This window comes from Takifugu rubripes, chromosome 3 (genome assembly GCF_901000725.2).
Source record: "Takifugu rubripes chromosome 3, fTakRub1.2, whole genome shotgun sequence".
In the NCBI taxonomy this organism is placed as follows: domain Eukaryota; kingdom Metazoa; phylum Chordata; class Actinopteri; order Tetraodontiformes; family Tetraodontidae; genus Takifugu; species Takifugu rubripes.
The window spans coordinates 16,805,155-16,828,962 of NC_042287.1; the positions used below are offsets into that span (position 1 = coordinate 16,805,155).

General features: G+C 47.0%; 2 protein-coding genes across 4 annotated transcripts; one reads left to right on the forward strand and one right to left on the reverse strand.

Moving 5' to 3' along the window:
• Positions 1-2,696: 2,696 nt before the first annotated feature.
• LOC115249133 (adenosine deaminase-like) lies at positions 2,697-10,972 on the forward strand. Of its 2 annotated transcripts, XM_029833559.1 has the most exons (11): positions 2,697-2,904; positions 4,677-4,738; positions 5,335-5,457; positions 6,413-6,556; positions 7,088-7,203; positions 8,091-8,215; positions 8,948-9,019; positions 9,103-9,204; positions 9,401-9,468; positions 9,542-9,671; positions 10,227-10,972. In XM_029833559.1, exons 1-11 carry the CDS (start codon positions 2,773-2,775, stop codon positions 10,329-10,331), a joined length of 1,179 nt encoding a protein of 392 aa, XP_029689419.1. In that variant the 5' UTR covers positions 2,697-2,772; the 3' UTR covers positions 10,332-10,972. The 2 variants fall into 2 exon arrangements, with proteins under 2 accessions (XP_029689419.1, XP_029689420.1); XM_029833560.1 differs by lacking the exons at positions 2,697-2,904; positions 4,677-4,738 and adding an exon at positions 4,751-5,187.
• A 469-nt stretch (positions 10,973-11,441) lies between these two features.
• On the reverse strand, positions 11,442-23,629 carry LOC115249134 (cAMP-dependent protein kinase inhibitor gamma-like). Of its 2 annotated transcripts, none has more exons than XM_029833563.1 (3): positions 23,358-23,629; positions 12,711-12,895; positions 11,442-12,024 (listed from the first exon to the last, which is right to left on the reverse strand). In XM_029833563.1, exons 2-3 carry the CDS (start codon positions 12,865-12,867, stop codon positions 11,942-11,944), a joined length of 240 nt encoding a protein of 79 aa, XP_029689423.1. In that variant the 5' UTR covers positions 12,868-12,895; positions 23,358-23,629; the 3' UTR covers positions 11,442-11,941. The 2 variants fall into 2 exon arrangements, with proteins under 2 accessions (XP_029689423.1, XP_029689422.1); XM_029833562.1 differs by lacking the exon at positions 23,358-23,629 and adding an exon at positions 14,380-15,690.
• Between the last annotated feature and the right edge of the window lie 179 nt (positions 23,630-23,808).

Sequence of the window (23,808 nt, forward strand, 5' to 3'; positions counted from 1 at the left end):
TTCCTCAACTTTGGCTTTAACATCAAACATCACAGCTAAATCACTTCCACATGAGCTGTTCATTTAGACCTTCAACACGGAGGGAAAATACGGGCAGAAAGTGCACGGAAACAGTTGAACATTTACAGAATATGATGAAAAACTACACCCACTGGTGCAGGTGTTTCCTATGAAAGTACCCTGCAAAGGAAACACTACAGCTGTTGGAATAATATATGCTTCCTAAATTGAATTCAAAGTAGAAATATATCCAAAAATATCAAAGTTAGACCTGAGCTGATTTTCTCTGGCCACTCATCCAGAGACTAAATATGATAATTAGCTCTGAGCCAAGAGACTGAAGTTGGACCTTTGATTAAATAACTAATAGAAAGAGAAAGGGCGGATTGTTCAGAGGCCAATCACCTTCGTGGTCTCTGTGCTTGTCATCGCCAGTATTAAAGTTGATCTGCTCCAAAATGAGGCTGCTACCTGAGAGAAACATGCACACGCGGCCCCAAACAACACTAGTAATTCCAGTCACAGCCAAAATGTTTCCCTAGAATTCCGGACATTCTATCCTGATGTGTGAAAATCCCACAGTGTTGCCACAGGAACACCAGCGGCTGAAGGGAAGAACGCCACCACTCTCAAAGGTCACCTCCTGACGTACGCAGGGTTGAGGTCACAGAGAGAACCGATGGTCCAGACACTTCTTCTCACCTATTCATCATGAAATCACATCAGCCAGAGCTGCAGGGACACAGTCTGGAGCGCCAGGAATGGCAGCTGACAGCTTCCTCTTTGACTCTGCGTGTCCGTCCTCCAACACCTGAGCTTCATTCATTTATGGGTCGAATACAGATGTTGTTTAAAAAGATTGTAGACACCATTTTGTTGCTGACAGCGTTCTGAATGCCTGGAGATTGAACCCATGGGCCTGTGGTTGGACACCATTGTAATCCAGCACAACCTGCTTGCACCAGCCGTGTTAACGAGTTAACATTAGAAAGTGGAACTGGGTGTGGGGAGAATTGCAGCCATGAAGCTTGTCTATTTCAAGTAATTCTACTTATAACTACTGGAGTAAGAGGGTGTTTGTGGAGGGGTTTTTTTTCACAGAAACATAAATTAGAAATAGAGGCCTTCCTTTTTAAACACACCAAAATCAACAAAACATCCATTTCTGGCTTCAGTTCCTAAAAATAGTTAAAACAAATAATCAACAAGGATCCAATTCATGAACTTGGCTTCTTCAGCACGTAATAGCTTGTCTTTTTTTATACATTCAAACTAAAGTCATATTCTTTGCGGCCAGTAAGAGACAAGATTTTACTATTTTTATAATATTTTTGGAATTATTTCCTTCTTCTGATTATGTCTCTGAGCTTCAGAACGAGTTCGGGTTCGTGGTCCGCGTACTGGCTGTTTTTTACTGTCTTACAGGGACCTCTAGTGGTCTAATGATAAACGACACCGAGCCAGAGGGTATTTGCCCGCAATGAGCCAAATATTCTGTATATATTGTCATCTTCAGTATTTATTTATTTAATTTAGGGAAAATGGCGGTAAATGGAGTATCTTTTTATGTTCAAGCTTAACATACATTAACGGGGGAAGAGACAGATATTTCGATGGTGATTTCACTTCCTGTAAGAAAAAATCTGTCTCGCGTGGTTTTTAAAAAAAACAACTCTTCAGTTGATTGCGCAACTGTTTTTCAGAATTTATGATGCAATTCTTCCACAAAACTGCACAAAAAACAAACGATCACTTTCCTGATTATTACACATGTATTAAGAGTCTTATGCCACATTTTTATTGCTGATTTAGGCTTTTACTCAGTTCCAACACTTTTTAATTTCTTCCCATGAATTTAGCAGGTTGTTGTGATGTCTTGTGTTATAGAGAACACACTTAAAAAAGAACAGTGATGCAATTTAAGAGAACCCTGCTGGTTGAATTACACCCACGGGGACTCTGCCAACATGGAAACTGACACACGTAGAAACATCTGACCTGCAGCTTCACTGGAGGTGAAGGACTCTGAACACGATGGTCAAGTGTAAAGTCACATGCAGACGTATAAAAGTATGTTAAAGGTTTCTGCTGTTCTGCCGAAACTGCAGCTGTCTGTGGAAGTGGAAGCAAAAGAGCCACAAGATGGTCATGCTGACGTAGATAGTTTGAGGAGAAGATGGTACACAGATTACTTAGAAACCTTCTAACAGATCCCAAAATAAGGGTTTATTTTTAAGGCTCCTGTCTGCCACAGGACCCCAGCGTATACCTCTGGTCCTGGGTGACAGGAACACCTCAGGAGGTGCTCTATGATTCCAAGACTGGAACTGGTCTGAACTCTTCCATGAGGTGGTCACTGTTGGTCCCACACACCCGCTTTGGCGTGACCATGAAAACAGCTTCTTCTTCACCAAGAATCGAAATTAACCAAACAAAAGTGAGAGTTCTCAGGATTCCTCTTCTGTGGAGTGAGCTGTGGTTATTCAGGGATGTTTAATGGAGGTGAGAGCAGCACAGATCACCTTGCTGTTGCTTTTGTTGTGCAACACTTGGACAGAATTAATTAGCAAAGCTCTCATCACATGGCTGCAAAGCTGCTGCCGACCAGCCAGGTTAATCCTCCCGACATACTGTCCGTTAGAACGCACACTTTCCCGCACAGCTCTCTGCTCCCGCACCGCTTGCACGCACGCTGACCGCGCGGCAGCGGCGTCCGGGCACCGAGCGGCGCGCTTGTTGCAGCTGGGCGGTGGAAAGGCGTGTCCTGGACTCATGCGTATAATAACCCGGCGCGCCGCGCTTGCGGGTTTTGGCTCTCTGCGCACCGGCAGGATCACCGGCATCCACAGGACCCGCACGATGGCCGAGCTCCCCCCCGGTAGAGTGGTGTTCAACCAGCCCAAGGTACGTTAGCGGCGCGCAGGGAGATTTGGTTCAAGTACTTCAGCTTTTTGATGCGGCCGCTTTATATGAAGCTCAATATGAAGCTTAATATGAAGCTTCCTCTACTGTCCACATTTGCAGCATAATGGAAGCAGCAGCGCTTCTTGGTGCTGATGGAGGAGCTGGAAGTTTGCTGCTTTATAGATTTTGCAGCGCAGGGAGGAAAGGTGATGCTTTAAAGGCGGAAGTCCTCCGTTTACAGTCGCTCATAGACGCGTCTGGCCCGGCTTGGTTTGTTTTGGAGCCCAAAAATGTCAGTTTCCTCCAGGTTCTGTATTTTCCACTCGAGACACCTGCTGAGCTGAGAACGCTCCTTCAGGACTAAAGGCTCCACAAACTGTCCATCTTCATATTGGAAGATCCGTTTGAGAAATGTTGATCAAACGGATCAGAAGAGAGAAACGATCCTGTCAGACAGTTTAATGCAGATCACCCAGAAACAATCATCAGCATGGTGCCCTTTGGAGTCCATGCTGACTGGGCACATGATCTAACGAGAAGAAAAACGTTGACAGTGAAGTGAAGACGCACGCACGCACGCACGCACGCACGCACGTTAAAATTATGGGCTATCTGGTGACAGTTAATGGTTTGTAACAGAACATTCTGTGGGACGGGCGCAGCTCTTCTCTGTTAAAGTGATGTGATGTTTCTGTGTCCTCGTCGGTACCGGAGGAACCAACCAAAAAACCCCGGTTTCATTACAAGTTTCAGTGGTGCGTCACGCCCTGATCATCAGGTTCCAATCGTTGGAGAAGCACTCGGCCTCCTGAGGAAGCCTTGACAGTCGTTAAAAGCAGTGTCACTGGTGGCACTCAGAGCTTCGGCGTCCTGATCACATTATTGTGAGGGACCGATTCTCTGTTCTCGTGACTTTAGGGACCACAGTCTGCCAATGCAATCACCAAGACCAATTAGTCCCAAACGAAGGTTCCAGTACAAGAACAGCACACTGAAGAGCAAAATCATTGAGGAGTGTTGCCTGACCCTGGAAATAGACCCTGGAGGAGAACCATCAGCTCCTTCCTGAAGGGCTGGCACTCTTTCTGCCCCGTCCCCTCAGGAATTGTTTTGGCGCCCTTATTTCTGAGCGTGGTCCAGTTTGATCATATTGAGTTTCAACCAAGAGTCCAAATACAGTAAACAAGGTTATAAAGTCGCCCGCATAGAACATCGGCCGATTCTTCTGACCAGAGGAACCACACTGGAACTAGCAAAGTCTTCCTTACGTAACAACACTGTCCTGCACACTCTGAACGCGGTGACCCAGGAAGTGCTGTGTACGAGGTTCCTCCGAGAGTCCATCAACTCACAGACGACTTAAGCAGCTGTTGTGGATCCTTTCGACACGCTGACGACGGCAGGAAGTAAACATTAATACACGAAACAGATGTGACAGCAGAGTTTTGGTCTTATCTCTAAATGTTCTTGCACGAGCGTCCTGAATGTGGCTGCAGCTCTGAGTCTGGCATGTGACCAGAAATGGCAGCAGAAACCTGCTCCTGAGGTTTGGACCCTTGCAAAATTTCACATTTAAACAGATGTTCATCATCAAGCGATTTCCCAATTTGAGTTCTGGAGCAGATCTCATTTATCTGGGATCTGCCATAAATCCAGCTCCCAGCGCTGAGGAGGCACCGGCCATTCCTCTGGAAGTGTTTCCCAGTCACGCGTTCTGCCACTAACACCTCCCGGTTCCCCTTTTACTCAGTCTTTTGTGTTTCTCTCTGCAGGTTGAGCTGCACGTTCACCTCGATGGATCCATCAGGGTCCAGACCATCGTCGACGTGGCCAAGTAAGGGGGCTCTATTTTTGTAGTGGGTCTAAATGTTGGAGACAGGGAGTGCCGGGGAGTGTCGTCTTTTTTCCAAGACATCCCAGCGATGGCGCTGAACCGAGCCCCAACGCTGACGTGCTGGGCATCAGATGCTGGAATGTTGGGAAGTGCTGCCTTAAAACAAGGATAACAGCACAAATCTTCACTAAAACTTTAGTTTTATTCCGTTTTATCACCTGTGTGGATAATTAGCGGGGACCCTTGGAGAGGAGCCAGCCAGCACTTAGAAGGCAGAACTCACGTCAGGACCAAGGTTCAGCGGTCAGGAGACAATAATGGAGCGTTTTTACCACTCAGTTAAGCCCACATTTGCATCGCTGCCCCGCCTGATAATGACTCATATCAGCTGATATTTACAGCGAGCTGATAATTTAAAGAAGATATTGGAAAGCATAAAACTAAAAGACGTATGTTGTTGAACTTATTGAACTTGCAGTAAAACACATGCGCCCGTGTCTGATTCACCTCCCTTTACCTTCCTAGATCATTATGTAAATTATAAATATATATATATAGTTATGGGGACCACACAATGCTCTTTTTCTTCCCTCCAGGAGACGTGGCATCCGTCTCCCAGCGAAGACGGCGGAGGGGATGAAGCAGCTCATCATCCTCAAACAGCCAGCCACCCTCACCGAGTTCCTGGGCAAGTTCTCCGAGTACATGCACGTGATTGCGTAAGTTGGGCGGCGCGTTGACTTCAATAAAGGAGCGCGGTGATTTCCTCCCTGTCCAGATGATCGGATGCGGGCCTCACCTCTCGCTCACGTGCCTGGAATGTTCACAGTAAACGAGGAAACCAAGGTTCAGTCATGTTGTTTCCTATCAAACACGTGCAGCTCTACTGTCATCGGACGTCCGAAGGCTCTTAAAGGGACGGTTCACCTCATAATGAAACCTAAAGCTACTTCCCTCATTCAGTGTTTAAAACAGAGAACCAACTCTTTTCTGCAGAACATCAATATTGGATCTGAAAACGGTCAATGAGTGACGTAAGGTCTCAAATATCCACGGGTTTTAATGCTGCGTTGATCTGTCCCTTTAACACCCGTGCGCTGCCCCGTGTGTGATTAATTGTAGGGAAACTCAGCAGGATTATGTAACGTTACTCAAGCACAAAGGTGTGGGCGTATTTGAAATGCCGGACATGTAGAACATCAAGTGTAAAGTTGTTGGGAGGCCCGTCGTGGCGTCTCTCTGACATAGACTCAGTCCTTTGGTACCAGAGCTAAACTGTTGATAAAAGAGCAGAACCACTCCGTCAGAACAGCCCTGAAAGCCTTTAACAATGAGCATCTGTCGTGGTTGTGCCACAGTTGTGCTGAATGGAGCCTTCTGTGCTGAGGCTCTTCAAAGCCCGCTCTACAACAATATAGAGGAACCTGCTAGCTGAATTTTAGCCCATGCGGTTCAATTTTGGAGTCAATACTGGAAGCTGTGCCGTGTCATGTGACACGAAACAGAAAGTCTCGTAATGAGGGAGTCAGTTCTGACCCTGACACTGTGCAAATGCTTATCATGCTCATTTGAAAGGATTATTACTGTGTTAATGGCTCTTGTCCTTCAGCGATAAGTGATTATTGGTGTCTTTATCAGTTATCTGTGTTTTTCTTCATCTTTTTGGTTTTTCAGAGGAGACAGAGAGGCAATAAAGAGGATAGCGTATGAATTTGTTGAGGACAGAGCCAAGGAGGGTGTGATTTATGTGGAGGCCAGGTACAGTCCACACTTCCTGGCAAACACGAAGGTGGATCCTATACCATGGAACCAGAAGGAGTAAGTACTTCACTTTCAATAGAATCTGGGTGTTTTCATAAAACCACAGTTTGGTAAAATGTTCAAATCTAGCAGGAAACTGTGGAAAGATCAGATTTTGTACACAGCTTTTTGGTGTCCGAAGCAAATTTTGTGATTAATGAGATGTCCGATATTTATGACAAGAATTCCTCCATCTCAAAAGTCTATTTTCTCCTGGCAACACTTCCAGACTCTCCTTCCCAGGCTCGTTCCCCGTGGGGGCGGATTAAGGGAAATTTACACAGTCACTCTGAAGAATGAAACAGAGTAATGTCAGTTGCTTCAGACATGTCGGACAGGTTTTGGCGTATTTCCCCTGTGCTAACCTGGATCAGGAGGCTGACTGGTGCCACCTTCCTTTTAAATGATCCCCATCTCGCAGGAACACGCAGTTCCAGCTTTTATTCTTCTGTTTGCCCTGACGGAGCATTTGGACTTGTGGGTGGGGACGGTATCGAGTCACTTTTGTGCTATTTAACTGTGTTTTTCTTTGTTTTCTTCTTTACTCAGAGGTGATCTGAGCCCAGATGAGGTGGTTCACCTGGTTAACCAGGGCCTGAGGGAGGGGGAGAGGGCCTTCAATATCAAAGCCAGGTCCATTCTATGCTGCATGCGCCACATGCCAAGTAATGAACTGTTCATGCTCCTGTCTGCCCAAAGCACCTTGTGAGATAAGGCTCCTGTCTGTCTGTCTGTCTGTCTGTCTGTCTGTACGTCTGTACGTCTGTCTGTCCGTCATGTACCCAAAGCTCTTCCTCTTTATGAGCAACACAGACAAAGAAAAGGAAGATGTTTAAAACCAGTTCATATTCAAATCACATGCTGATAAAAGGGTCTGATATTTTAGATTAAACACACACCCTTGTTTTGTTTTTTACTTTTGTTCTGCAGCACAGTGACACTTTTATGTGACCAGAACCAATTAGACTAGAGTCAAAGCTCAAATGACCTGTAATGGTGTGAACAACACCTGCACAGAGACGGGTGCGTGGTGACGGGAGGACCAGGACCACCTGGAGAATCACCTGTCCTGAAGGGTTAAACAGTTAAATGTCAGGATTCTGCCAGCCATTGTGCACAGCTGAGAAGTTTCTCGCTGTAATGCTTAAACGCGAACGTGACGTCCAGCTTGACCCATTTGGACCTCTTACTTTGTGCAATGGATGTGACGATATTTCATTATTCAGCTATAGTTTCAATAATGTCTCTGCATGCTCCCACTCCTCCAAACCATCCCCGCTATCGTGCATCCATTTGGTGTCCACAATGTTCATGTGGCAGCTTCTGGATCAACAAAATAACTGAATCCTCTTTAAAGGTGATTCAGGAACTAGAAGCACTTGCAAGTGTCACAAGCGTCTCATCGTAGAATCCATATCACAGATGTGAACCTGTGGGTGTAGCATGATGCTAACGCCACATTGATTCAGACTCCATCTGTGCAACACCTGTGTATACTGGGTGTGGCAGGCCCACAGTGTGTAGTGATATTGGTGTATTTTGTGTTCTCCAGACTGGTCCATGGACATCGTGGAGCTGTGTAAGAAGTATCAGCATGAGGGCGTGGTGGCCATCGATCTGGCAGGTGATGAATCGCTCAGCAGTGAAGCCAACCCTGACCACAGGAGGGCCTACGAGGTGAGCAGGAGGTGTCAGAACATCTAAAACTCATTACCTTTACGGTATGTTTTTGAGGAACAGGGGCTGTAAAGCTCCATTTTACAAGCGAGCTGTTGTGTCTCTTGGGGCCACTGTAATATCAGCATGTTTGAGAAGTGACACCTGTCATGATAGAAGCGTCTCCACAGACGGTGAGCAGTGGGTGGGAACCGTCTGTGGAACAACAAATAAATTGTTCGTTTTCAATTATTGACAACGAGCAGAACAGAGTCCACACTAATAGCAGCACTTATCTTCACATTAACCTCACCTCTAGATAAAGATGTGCACGTTTAGCAAATCACAGCTGGCCTGTCAAAGGTTAAGGCTGCAGGTTAGAAGTTGTAACTAAGTAATCATACTCAGGAGCTTTTAAAGATTCTCTTTATCTTCTTTGACTTTCACTACTTTCGCTAAAACCTGGCAGTGACCCGCCGGGGAGGTGCTTCTGTTCTGTCTCCAAGCACGATGACCCCTTATTAAATTATTAACCTTACTGAACGAGTCTGCAGCCAAGCAGGTCACTCAATATCTGCTTCTGGAAGATATCGCTGCCAATCGGCACAGCTGATGGGCGTCCAACTCCAAGCTGGCCGACTGGATCAAAGTGGTGGTTCCACACACGGACACAGTATCAGACTCTGACCTGCTGCAGCACCTGAGCACACCTGTCGCGTATATGTGGTTGACTTGGCGTATTATTGGTAACAGGAAGCTGCGCGCTGTGGCGTCCACAGGACCGTCCACGCAGGGGAGGTGGGGCCTCCATCTGTGGTGAAGGAGGTAGGCCCTTAGACAATAGGAGACAGAATGCACCGGCAGCAAATGAGGATCCGCCTGTCACTCCTGCCCTGTTATTATTCCAGGCGGTAGAAGTGCTGAAAGCTGAACGTGTTGGCCATGGTTACAGAACTCTGGAGGACCAAAGCCTGTACAGAAAGCTCCTGGCTCAGAACATGCACTTTGAGGTAAGAGGATCACTCAATCTGTGTAATGGAGCCTTAAAATAGCAAGAAATATTTTACTTACTTACAACAAGAACTTGCATTCCAGCTCAAATAAAGATGATCTCACTGCTAATACAGAGAACTTTAGCTGTCAAACGCACTCCCAGCTGGGAGAAGGTGTTGGGCTGACTGCGCTGTTCTCCTGCTCCCACAACAGGTCTGTCCTATTTCCAGTAAACTGACGGGAGCCTGTGACCCAGACTTCACCAAGCACCCTGTCATCACGTAAGCCAGCTGCATTCATGGCCACCTGACTGGGTGACTGTTTAGCCTGGTTACCAGTTTTGCCCGTGCACAGGTTCAGGAAGGACAAGGCCAATTACTCCCTGAACACAGACGACCCTCTGATCTTCAACTCCAGCCTTCACCTCGACTACAGCGTCGCGTCCAAGTACATGGGCTTCACCGAGCAGGAGTTCAAACGGCTGGTGAGACACCGACTCGATCCGTCTTTCACAGGGCAAAGCTGCTAAAATGTGCTTGCTGGTGGAGAAGCTCCGTGCATCCCAATGCTGCTTAATTAAAGGCATGAATAAGCAAGGCAGATATCAGGCAGCGAGCCGCAGGTCCAATCAGAAGAATGGGTTTGGTCCCTTTAAACGGCTCCTCTGCAAATGTTCCCATGTTTTCCAAACATCAGGTTTGCTCATGTTATCTCGTGTTTATACAAGGAGCTCAGCTCCTCATGAACTCTGTTCGTCCGGTTCTGAGATGTCCGTTTTGAAAAGAAAAAACCCAAAACGTATTTCTCCTGAAATCCAAACGCTTGATTTTCGTGTGGTGGAGGAAAAACAGAGAATTTGCTTCCCGAGTTTCCAGAACATGAGAAGAAGCGTCACCATTTCAGGTCTGCTAAAACTCCAGCCAGGATCCAATCAAACTGTGGGATCATCGGATTAAAGAAGCCAGCTTGTGCTAACGAGGGAAAAAATTAAAGTCTAGTTCCCAAACGGCACCTGAACATCTTTTTTTGTTTCTTGTAGAACATCAATGCCGCAGAATCCTGTTTTCTGCCAGAGAAGGAGAAGCAAGAGCTCCTCATCAGCCTTTATAAGGCCTATGGGATGTTGAAGAGCACTCCCTTCTAGAGCTGACGGGTCCACCGGAGCAGCGTAACAACCCAGGGAAAAACCACTGTGACCATCACAAACGCCCCAACACGACAGCGCGTCTGCGTCCTGCAGCTAACGGACACACGGACTCTCGCATGTGCTCCTTCCTCCACGTACCCGTTTGTCAACTGTGAGGTTTCGCCAGTTTTTCCATCTCTGTGCTTTTAGTTTACAGTCAAATTCCTGAAGGTGTCACAGTGTTGATAAGAATCCGACTTGTCATCATGTGGCGGCTTCAGAATCAGGGAACTTCCAGTACGCGGGCGCGGGCCATCCTTTGGTTCCTCGTGTTGCATCTTTTGGTGAGCACACCTGCAGAGTAACACGTGGTCTTTAATCACTGTGGGTTTTCATGTTTACCGGCGAAGCGAGGGACCTTTTTTAACTCTACACATCATCTGCATCAGGTGAAACAGCTAAATACCAAAAGTACTTCAACATTTAAACGCTAGATGGCGCAATACTGCCACCAACGTGAGTTTACAGTATTTCAGAATTATGATCCCACAATCTTATCATGTATTTATTTAGAATATTTTAGACCAACTAAAGCACTTCCATCTTTATCAGATGCATTATGAGAAACAAATCCTAATAAAAGCTGTGCTGAACTCTTCTGCATGTCTCATCTTCAATAATCTGCACTCCATTAGATTTAAAGATTTATAAAGAACAACCAAAATTAAAAATGTTGCCCAACAGCACAAAAGGTTACATTTTGGATTTAACTGACTGTTAATGAATACCTGAAATGATACCTTAGAGAAGATGTATGGACTCAGGTATGAATTCCAACTATGATATAAACTGACCCTCACTTAAATCCGCCAGAGCGGATGTCGTTATTGCTATTAAAGAGGCCAAAGACGATTTAGAGATGAAGTGCCCTGTCATGCTCTGTTTCCTTATGGCATAAAGAGATAAATGGGAACACTGGGGCCCACGTTGGCCACACATGTAAGCGCTGGTGTCCGGAGGCAGCACAAAAGCTGCATTCAGCAATATTTATGGCTTCAGATGTGATTAATCCAGGCTGGTTGGTGCCGATCCTGCTCAGACGAACCAGAAATAATAGCAGACAACAGATACAGTAATTCATATCTATTTTATTACAATTGCTATCACAAAGATATCACTGAACATTAACAATAAATATGAAGTCTGTACACAACAGTTTAATGGCAATTAAGCTTGTATAGGACAAAAAAAACCTGAAACTGACTGAGGATCACAAACAAACACAGACGGAGAAAGTAAACGAGAGACGGATGGTGGTGAACATGCCCCCCCCGGTCACACTGTTCAGTATCAGGCGGTAAAATGCTTTCAGCTCCCTCAAGTCTTCAGAGTTCTGTCTTTTCTTGTCTGATCGGGATTATAAAATGACCAACAGAGGAAAGAGCAGCTCCTGTTTCAGTCTGATCCCCCGGAGAAGACGAGCGTCTGGGCTGCAGCAGCTCCAAACAGGCCGGCAGTGAGCGAAGGCGTCCTCCATGAGGACCACCAAAATGCACTCTTCTCCCTCCTCCATGTCTCTGCCCTCAATAGTCTGTACTCCCCCCTCGCTCTTCAGTCCATGGTTGACTTTAGGACGGGTCTCCACTTCCCTGGGCATCGTGGCTGCTGGAGCCCTCTGCCTCTGGCGCTGGGGCGGCCCCGGCGTTCCCTTCTGCAGAAAAACGTTAAAAAAATCAATGGGAAAACCATTTGCTTTCTGTGGTTTCTGTGCAGAATGAAGGTCCAAATGAAGTCCTGGCAGCATAACGGTCGAGTGCTCTGACCGCTGGACGGCCTGCCAAAGCTTTAACACTCGGATCTGCATCAAATGATCACAAATATCCAATTGTGTTAATGAGCAAAACCAAATGAAATGAATTCCTACCAAAGCTATTCTTCTAAATCAGACCCGTGAATTCTGCATCTCTGACTCTGAGAATGAATAAAAGCTGTGGGTTTACACGGTCCTCGCAACAGGCCAGAAATCTGCCTTCAGTGCTCAGGAAAATGAGATTCCAGAGAAAAGAACCAGAAGTTCCTGTAGCTGCACCCTGTTGGCCGTGATGGGAGATCCGTTAAAAGCTTCCCACAGAGCCACAGTAGAGCTGCGTGATTTATCAGCGTCGGCGGTTATCATGTCATGGGAAACTCGTCTGTGACTGAGACGGAAGTCCGAAATAACAACCGAGTAGTTCACAATGGTGAGACTGGAGATGTGGCCAACACCCAGAAAGGGAGGAAACCTCCCGGTGATTGTAAATACATGAGTGCAGAGACCCCGATTCACAAAGATAAAAGCTTCAGCTGGAGTTCCAGAGGGGCCGTGCCTCATTAGAATCCCTCTGCAGGTGAGCTTACCTGCAGCCTTTAGGTCCATCTCCGCCATGTCTTTGGCAAGTTCGCTGGTGCCGGCAGGCCCTTGTCCTCCTTCCCTGGTGATGTCGGGCACGGCGTTCCTGCGACCTGTGCGATCACAGTTGATGAAGTCTGAGTACGACGCCTCTACGTCCATCATCTGTCCATGACCTGCGCTCTCATTACACCTGCCAGAGGACGGAGGAAGAGGAGTCAGAGCCCTGAGACGGGGGGGTCGTGCTCCGGTGACCTCACAGTCATCGTGAGCAGAGCGGAGCCGCGCTGGATTACTGAGCCAATACCAGCTCTTCAGAAGCCTTCAGCACCAGACCAGATATCAGCCACACAGAATGAAGGTGTTCAGAATTCCCAGGACTGTTTCAGAGGAGCGATTAAGGGCCCCACCGACATCGCTGCTAATTGGTTGCGACAATTATATCAGGAAAACAAAACCCAGTTGAAATTCTCTGCGGCTCTTGGGCGTCTATTGTCAAATATCTAATCAGTCAAATGTGTCCTATTTTTCACAGTCTTGATAAAAACCCAGGAAGGGCCTGAACGGAGGAACACGGAGACTCAGCAGCGCTAGCCAACCAGAGGGGCTTTTAAATGACTGGGAGAAGTTTGAGGCACTAAAGTGCCCTGAAGTTTCAGCTGTCTCCTCTCCCTCCATACGCTCATTAACTCCAGCTCTGTTATTCCTGCTTGTTAACGTCATATTCTCCCTGCCTTCTTCCAACCGTCTGAGGAAAAACAAAAGTGTATTAGCAACTTATTTGTCCTCCGTTTCCTGTTCTCAGTCCATATATAACTAGGTCATGGATACCGCCAACCATTAAAACACCACACAGCTGGCAAATCCTCAGGAGGGAATACGTCTGCGCCAGAACTGGGAAACGGAAAGAATGCAGTAATGGTGGTAAACACAGAGCTCAGGGCTGGATAACAAGGACAGATTCACAGTCAGGAGCTTTAAAACCACCTCTGCAGCTCAACTGTGGATCTGCCAAACAACAAAGACGCCAGCAGAATCCAACAGAACTCCAAACCCGCCTGACCCGGCGGACCCAAGGCCCAACCGTTCCCACTCCGATCCCTCACATTCCTCTCAAATCACTGAAAGGGTCCCACAATTGTTTCCTTTCTGTTATGGACAGTTTGCGTTCTCCGTGCCAAAAAGGAAGCGCCGTCTGGTCGTTGGCTTTCAGGTCACACGCAGCCACCATGTTTCTGGAGGGAAAATGAATTTGGCAATGAAAGGGCAATCTTTAGGGCCCCGGGGGGGAGAGCGCTACGTTGGCAAATGTCACCGGGTTTCTGGGCGGCTGACTTTCCCCCAAAGCTTCGCAGAAACACACAAGACATTCTGCATCCTGGCTGCACACGGCGGCGCCGCTGCTGACGGGCAGGTGGTCGCTAATGAGCCATATCAGAGGGGGAGGAGTGACGGCTCGTGGTTACACCAGTGAGTGTTCCACAAGCTCAGGCGGACCTGAAAGCCTTTCATGAGTTTAATCATTACAGGAAAACTACAAGCGCTGCAACATGCCTGCGTCTCCCGGTCCTCCGGTCAGAGACGCCCGGTTCTGTAGGACAAAACCCAGTGAACTGGAACAAAGAAGGAAATGTGTGTGTGAAGGAACGGGTGAATCCAGGATGTTCAAAGACAAACCTCAAAAACAGACGCTTGTGAAGACGACCCTGCATGTGGAGTTGCCGGGTTTAAAAGACACTCGGTGGGTTGATCTGATGACGAGACTGTTGGTGAGCGGCGTTGTTTGTCACTGGCCCAGCTGCTCGGTGGCTTATGGGACCGTCGTTTAATTACCATGTTTGTTTAATTAGTCGGCCGTGCTTGAGGAGGAACCTCTTCCCTCAGATCATTAACAGGTTTCCATGGAAGGAGGACAACTTTGGTGGTGATGTCCTCAGCCTGGCCTCAGCTGGGGCAGACTGAAGCAGTGATGATGTTGAGCTGCAACAACACGTATCTCATGTTGTCCCCAGCCGGGCAACGGCCGTGTGGGTCACGGAACCTTGCTGCAGACACGGCAACAGTTGCAGTTCTGGCAGGGTTGGAAGGAACCTGCTGCAACTGTCACGTGACCTCGAGTGTCCAGCAGGAGAGGGTTGGACAGCATGGAGAGCAGGGCCGAGGCTGTGGGCAACGCCAGTCAACCCGACCACTTACACTGGGCCATTAGAGCCCAGCTGGAGCCTTTTAAACCTGATTTGGATGTAATAAGCTCACATCATCAGCACTAACCTAGAGAAAGCCGGGTAGAAAATGCTAATGGATGGAAATCAGAAACATGGAGGAGGGTGTAGAAAGCTTCTGTGAACCTGACGACCAGCTCCAACGGGTCCACTGGTCTTCAGAAGCACTTAAAAAAAGATGGCATTTTAGATTTACATTTGAGTTGGTTTGTCTGGAAACAGAATTGTCTTTGAATCGTTGACCAAAATGGTCTTCATGTCCTTTTTGTGATTATTAACCAAAATCTGGCATCACTAATGAAATCTGAGCAAACCAACACAGGAAAACATGAAGCTGACAGTCCTACCACAGCCGCTCCACGCGTTCTCCACTACCCACACGATCCTCCGCAACCTTCAGCGATCCGGCATGAAACCAGCGTTCCAGCTCTTTGCCCTCCCGTTCGCCTACTCGCCCTTTCAGCCTCTGTCAAACGTGATCTGGGCTCCGTCTGTTCACATGATGTCAGCAGCAGCTTGTTTGACACTGAGCCCACTTCAAACAAAAGGGAGCTGTTTCTCCTTGCTGAGATTTAGCATTGTTTCCCCTCTGCAGGCTTCCTCTATGAGCTCTCCACATTCAGCTCTAGTGTGTATATTTGCCCATATCCTTCCTCTTCTCCTGGGACCAAGGGTGTCAACAACTAATTTCCCCTGGTGAGGGAAATAATGCTGCTTTTTCTCTGCAGTAATCAGGTGCTTTCAACGTTAAAACTTTTCCCTGCTGAGCACACACACACACACACACACACACACACACCATGACCGTCACCCAGCAGCACTTAAGCTTCAAGCTCCTACTGTAAATTCTTGTTCCAGCTCTCCGTCTTCTTTTTCAGACATTACCAGGAGTGAGTGCGGATACCACGATGATCCCGCCCCCCTCCTTTAATTGCCATCCAAAAGGAGCATGCTGAGGTCTCATGACTGAAGGCGTTATCATCTGAAGAGCCGCGGATAAGACGTCTGACCGGTGCTATTAGCATCAGCTGCCAGGAAAAGACTTGAACAACCTAATGAATAAAACAAGAGGTCCAGCTCAGGCCACTTCTTCAGAAGGGTGCAGCCAAATCAAAAATCAATCCAGCTCGGACACATTAGGGCACACAGACGAGCCCCCAGTCGTGCTTTGGTTTCTCTCTTCACAACTTCAAGCCCATCTCAGATAAATTCCAGAGAGGATCAAAAGACAAAGAGAAAAGATCTGGAAAGGATTTTTGCTGCTGACTGTTAATAAGCTGCTCAGAGATGCTGCCAACAATCACTTTCTGCATCTGTGGATTCTCTGATATTCTGATGAGACTTTTGACTTTGAGGTAAAGATAAAACCCAGACGTAGAGCAGACAAGTGTCCCAAAACCTAATCTTCACTACATGGGTTCAGTTTAGTCTTAGTTCGACTGTAACTTTGCACAGATTTCCACTGCAGAAGTAAAGAAAAATAGAGTTCATTTTGTAGGTTTCTGAGCTATATTACTTTTCATTCAAGCAAAAGGACTGAAGCTACACTGTAAAATATCCACAATCATAACGTTGCAGCTGGAATTAGCATGCTAACAGATTTACTGTAAGAAATGTTTGGTTTGGGGTTTTTTTTACCCAAAAAGGAAACAGAGAGTCAGTGTGACCTTTTGCATCAGGAGGGACATTAGGAAGGAAGAGCAATGCACATGCATGTTATATCCTGGCTGATTACAAGTACATTTGAGGATTTGCTGACCCGGAACGGCAGCCCGATTTCTCAGATCAGCCTCTCTATTCGAAGTAGTGGGGGAGGAGACCCACCAGCACCTCCGTGCAGCCGAGAGGGCTCGTCCCCTTATTCCAGTCTGCAGGTAACTCCCAGCTTTGTGAGACTTTCACAGGATCCAGAGTAATCCCCCCCAGCACCCTAACCCTAACCCTAGCCCCCCCGAGCCCAAACAAACCACATCAATCACGTGACCTTTAACTGCACTGCAGCAAATACAACTGACTGAGTAAACGAAGGTTGACAGTCCAGAAAATTATTAATAGAACATGTTTATTTGAAGTCTGTGGAATTAAACAGACTTCCCCTCAGTGACCACTGGACTGACTCACTTCTGTTCATCCGTCAGGCCCGATGATAATAAACACCCAGGAGCCCGGTGATGTTCCCACTACAGAACAAATTCCTTTTGTTAGCGCAGCTCACATAGCAACAGCTGCGCTGGTCGATACACACGCGAACGAGTGCAACCTGACGTCGCCACACTGTCACGCAAAATACGGAAACAGGATCGCAGGATCAGGCATCCGTGTTTGAGCTGACTGAGGGTCCCGTTACATGTACGACAATGTGCAATTTGTACGGCTCTTCCTGTGAAATGTGCAAATAATCCAATTTTTAACGGATCCCTTCCAGGTGGTGCCGACATGTGACCGGATATCAGAGTCAACAGCAACAGCAGGCGTCCTCTCGAGCTATAGGGAGCCCCCCCCCGTGGTGTATTTGTGCCTGTGTGTGTGTGTGTGTGTGTGTGTAAAAAAAAAAAAAAACATAATTCACAGTTCAAACAGGATCAGCAAAAGGCATTAGATTATAATCTGGGTTATTAAACGTCCTGGACGCATTTGCCGTGATATAAAAATCAACATTCGATACTGTCAATAAGCCACAGTGAGCGAGCATCTCGTCACCACACGTAGGACCCAGGTTACCTCGGCTGCTCTGCCTCTTTTAGCAGAGACCTTTGCAGCCCAGCATGGTCACAAAAATGATCTCTGGGTCTAAAACTGGCCTCCGTCGTGTGTTCTGTTCTAGTCCCCAGCAGGACTCGAGGGTTTCGGACCTTCAAGACCAGTCCAGGAGCAGCTTCTCAGCTGCACATTAAATTTCTCTCTGCTCCGGTTGGATGGATGAGAACAAAAGATGTAAAGTCATTATTATTATTAATATTATTATTATTCCAAGTAATCTGTTAAAACGCTTCTGTTCTGAGAAAAGGTGATTTGATGCCATTAAGCAGATGAAGGGAAACAGTAATTAAGTAGGAAGGAAATAATTACAACAATCAATAAATCCCAACTGCTTTTGCTTTTCTTTCATTTCTTCCCCATTTCAGGGTACTGACACACACTAACGGGACCCTGGGAGGCGTCACTGATGAAGATCCATTTCGAATTTACATCTAAATCAAATCCAACCTTTGCGAGGTGTAAACAGATCCTTCTCCCACCGTCCATCTATTCTAATTCTCCTACATGGTCTCATGCTTCTATTTCCGTCCATAATAACAAGCAGAGCTCAGCAGGAAGCAGGTGTTTGCCCGGCCTCCGTGTTTATGGCCTCTTTTTCCCCTCTAAGCACATGCTGGAGGCTAAATGACACCCTTATGTTGATGAAGAGGAGAGGAGGAGTGAGGACAAGAGTCAGATAAGATGGAGTGATGCAGGAGGAGGTGGAGGGGAAGAGGTGCAGGTGGAGGAGGAGCAGCGCAGTGTTGTTCTAAATTTCACGGTAAAGAAAGCAGCTCAAAATGAGTCTTGAGTGATGATCATGGCAGAGCAGAGTGGATGAAGGAGGAGCTGGAGGAGAAAGAACGCTGCCAGAAGACGAGGGAGGACGAGGAGCAGGGAAGGAATGCTGTCCTGTTTATTGTGCTTTCTATATACGGAGAGGAAGATTCCCCACAGACTCCAGTGTTTTTATTACACTTTTTCATGCATCAGAATCAGACTTCTTCCTCCTCCTCCTCCTCCTCAGCTAAACTGCAGCCCATGACCCTCATGACCCCTCTAAGATTAGAAACCCCCCAATTTTCCATACATGAACACCAATAACACTCCATTTGCAGCAAATACATACGGCTAATGGAAGAGAACGCCACCCAAATCTTTGTGACAGCGTCGCTGACTCGACCTGGAACTTCTGCCTGGGTCTCAGGTGCCTGTGCTGATGCCGACTGCGTTCCTCTGCTCTCTAAGTGACCTGCAAAATCCTCGCCAGCATCGTCCTCACACCACTTCCCCAGCCGAGGAGGATGTGGGCGTCAAATGATTGGATGTAATGACGCTCACAGGCTCCTACATTGTGGGCATGAAGCAGATCATCTCCAACACCCCAGACAGTCGACGCACCGACTCACACAAGCGTCGGCTCCAAAGCAGCAGCTTTAAACATCCAGCTGGAAGAAAGAGGCGAGTCCCCCTGATAAATATCATCCAGGTGGGATTGTGTTAACCTTCAGGTCACACAGCAGATCCATCAAAACAGCCTGTGTTCAACAGCTGGGATCCCCGACTTCAGCGTCAGGTTTAGTCAGGAGCGTTTCTCCTTTGTTGAGGAGCCTCCTGCTTTTTCAGTCCTCAGAGAGTTGGATTTAAAGAAATCTGACATTTTAAAGCACGCTGAGACTTTGGAGTTGCAGCAGATACAGAACAGTCCATCACAGGCCCGCGCTTCCCTTTGTTTGCGTTTCCCTTTTTAGTCCTCAAATGTGGTGACTCCTCTTACTCTTTTAAAAGTCATACAGCAGATTTGCTTTGTAATAATTATTCATCTTTTTTCTTCAGGAACCCCATCAAATCATCGTAAGCTTAAAGAGAACAGCAAAGGTCTGCATGATTAATACCACGTGATAAAAAATTCTCTTAGTGAATTGATTTCTCGTGAGTCAGCTGATGTATGGGCCCATTTCAATTCAAGGTAGTTTTCTCTGTCAACTGGACTGGGTTTCTTCCCAGTCCAGTTGACAGAGAAAACTACCTTGGATACAATGACCTGGATGACTGAGAATTTACACAGACGCCCATTTCAATTATTTACAATCAATGGTTATAATATGATCCTTTGGGGGCTAATGATATATTTTATATGGCATAGATTGGGCATAGTTCAGTTAAAGACATCAATTCAGGTACCTCTTAGTAAAACCTCTTAAAAGGAATGTTAATGTTGGGTTTTATTCTAGTATGGCCCACTGTCGCTAGGTAACAGGCAGCCATTTCAGAGGAAAGATGGGAAGCCTTGTTTAAGTCTGTTGACATAAGATAATAAAAGTATACTAATAAGACTGTAAAAATAGCTGAATGTCCTCAGATACTATTATCATAGAATGTTTAGCCTGAAATGTGTATTTATTTGTTCAAGCACCTTCTTTCCCGTGGAATCATACAGAACCCACTAAAAGATGTTTTCCTGTTAGTTCCCTTGTTTTTCTTTATTGATATTTGTCATTTCTGATGATGCACGCTTCGCACCAGACCAGTGGGCGGCGCTGTTACGCAGTGTTGCCAGTTTTGCGATATCGGCGAAGAAGAATGAGTGACAGTTATGGATGCTGCATAACAACTGTCCTTCCAATAAATACTATACGCACATACATCTGCATATATGCTAGTCTGTGTCACTAAAGAAGACCGCAAGGCAATTTAAGGATGACGCCATGCTTAAGATTTACCACCATGTCATAATAAAAAGGCAGGAATAATGATATCATCTTAAAGAAGAGGCAGTTCTGTTCATTCCTGATGAGTTGAGTTTTTACAGAAATGTACGATAAATGGAACATGTGTCTTTGGGGAACACCGAAAGGCTTGAAAACTCCGATCGATCCAATTCCACATTGATACTTAGCCTAGTTCAAACTGGTTGGCCCAGTTCAGTCCCAAGGAAAGGCTGCACTCCTCTAATCCCAGAGCAGCTATAATTACACGCACGACCATTACCCACGGCCTCGGCTATTTATAGCACTAGTAGACCCATTTCATTAGATTTACCTTTATGCCATCACAGGCAGCAACCAGCAGATGGATGATACCAGTCATGAATCACATAAAATGAGATGATCTCATGCTTGTTTTACAGCAAATGTGCATCTGTGATTCTTGAAGCCTGGTGGGAATATTTAACATGTTCTAATGAGCAGATGCAGCCTGGTACCAACAAGCCTTCAATGTCTGGCACATGATAAAGGGGCTCACAATATACTCTGCTTACGAGGAAGCTTGAATCTTCCACAAAAAGGCCAAAGACCTCAGTTCTGGTCAATCGGAACACCACCATCCGGATCCCTGCTGTCTCTGAAACAGAAAGGCCTCTGGACAGGTGAAGGGATCCAGACATAATCTCTCATCTGGAAGAAACTGGAACCAATTCCGAGATTAAGTTTCTATATTTAACTACAGCACGTGATCATGATCCTTCTGCCCTTGCGGGGAAAAAACAAACCCTTCCGGAACCCACTGCATTAAACTGCTACCGAGGAGCAGAGCTCTGGAAGAGGAACTGACAAATATCATCCAGCTCTGGGAGGAAAGAGAACTCTGAAAAAAGTAACTGAAATGGTGGTCGTAGTTTATAGACTCAGCAGGAGGAGAGATTCATTCACTATCCTCAAGTTGTATTGACCATAAAGAGCTGCAGATGATCAGAGCTGCACTGCCGAGACCCGATTACTCGGGATCTAGTCCCGTCTGAGTGACACTAACCACTGTCACAGGTCAGAAATATCACACAGAGCCCCCGAGGGTAAGCGGCATCAGAAGCAGAACTACGAGCAGATGTTATCCTGATGGTCATGTGACCGCTCATCTGCAGACGTCCACAGTTCTGACAGGCAGGAAGGAAGGACGGTCGTGTCCATGGCCAACAGAGCGTCTCCAGACCGTCCCTGCCTGATCCAACTGCTCCCTGCTGCTCTCCCTCCCCTACTTGGCCATTTTGAGGATACCAGACCATGTTTGGTTGGCTGATGCTAAGACGAGAGAGCGATTCCAAAGAAAGCCATGCGAGTCGGCTCCGGCGCTGCAGCGTTAATGCTAAAGCTCCACAGATCCTTCAGGGCAGATGGATATTGGCACCAGTGCTACTGAATACTGGGAGCTGTATTGTTTTGAACAGATTTTCAGCAGTTTTGTAAGAATATTAACAGTCTCATTGGAATCAGACCGAGCTTTAAGTGGTTGTCACATTTATTTACTATTATTTATCATTACTATCTATTAACTACATTTAACCACTATTAACTATGACCAAATGTGTACAGATCAAAAATCAAAGACTGACAAACTGCCTTCCAGTAAAGACCCCCCCCCCCACACACACACACACTCACTCACACACACACACTCCAAATGCATGTGCACCTATCTGCCAGAGGTAATTATTGGTTATCTTATCAAATGAATCCTCACTGTCGTCAGTGATGTCAAACACTCAGATCAGCGAAGCCACTTCCTGTTTTGCTGAGCTTTTCCAGGCACAAGCTCATCTGGACACATCAGATTGCAGCTCTCACACGATGCGCTGATCCAGTGTAATCGGAATAGTTTTTGTTCCAAAACACATGGCAACACAGCTGCGTGTCAGGGCGCGGCGGAATGGTTCACCCTAACTAAAGTAATGAACGTAAACAATCCGTCTCCTCTCAGATGAGACCGCGTTGCTTTCATATCTATCTTGTCTAAAATGTTGACACAGGAAAAGGTTGCAACTATCAAACCAATTCAGACCCCAGGAATGTCACTGCACGTCACACTCGTGACCAAATCAATTGATTTTTTTTAAAAATTTGATTTATTTCCATCTTTCCAAGATCTACAATCAAAACCCAAACTATAGAGTGACTTGACCTAAGCGGCCTCCTCTCAGAGTGACTGCTGTTTCCAGTAGAGCTCTACATTATCCACCTAACATCATGGAATAGTGGGAACGGACAGAATCAGGGCCGCAGCCATGAACCGCTGTAACCACGGGATGAGAAGAAGCAGGGGACACTCTTGGTTTCAATCCTCCAGCCATGTGACAGTGAAGGAGAGCAGCACATGCAGGGCTGAAGGCCAGTGTTTATCCTCACTGCTGCTTGTGCCCAGTGACGCTGGCCCCTGCCCAGCAACACTCATGCAGAGTGGGGGGTCCCAGGCAGCTCTCAGCCAGCCTCAACAGCATCTCTCGGCCAGAGACGAAGCCGCTCTCACATGAACAGAAGCGTCATCAACGCTTCTGTTCATCCAGTCGAGAGATCAAACAAAATTACCATGAAAGTTTTTGGCGTTGAGAGGACAATAAAGATGAGGAGACGTAATGGATGCCGAATGCTCGTCATTACCACAACGCGTGTGCGTGCGTGTGTGTCAGTCCCTCAAATTGAACACGACGCGCACAGCTGAAGCACTTGAATGTCATTAACGGCGACGATAGCAGCCAACATTTACGGACGCGCAGGCACAAAGACGCGGAATCTGCGCGCTCCGTGAAGGAAGCACGCATCGCCTCAGCCCGCAGAGATGTATTGTCTGAGCCGTCGCTGCTGTGCGTGAGGAAATGTCTCAATAAAGCCACGCAAACCGCCTCCGCGGCGACGCGGTTTCCCTATTCTCGAGCAGCCGACCCAACAAAGGGCGCAGATGTGGGAGACGCGCGTCACTAACCTTGGCGGGGTCACCTCCTGTTATCCACTTGTTACAATGGAGATTCAACACCATGGATCCTCCGCTTAAGTTTGCTGGCAGGCGGACAGGAGGCGCTGCAGGCCGAGCTGGGCTGGAGCCGGAACAGGCGGCCGTGGAGGCAGCGGCGGGGAGCCCGAGGACGCGTGGACGCTCCTTCCCTTTCCCCGGGATACCAGCCGCGAAACAACGAGAAAAGGTTACGTCTTCAAACAGCTGTTATTCCAAAATGGAGTTAGCCGCGGCCAAGCCAATCAGAGCGCGCCTGCGGAGGCTCCCACTCCTCTGTGGGCTGGAGCCAAGCGCCACAGCGCGCTCACATCATCACAAGACTTCCAGTTTACAGGCATTTTTCACAATAACCACCATGATTCACTGTAGCTCTTCTGTCACGACAGCTTTATTTTTACACCAAAAGAGCGGAAAACCCCCA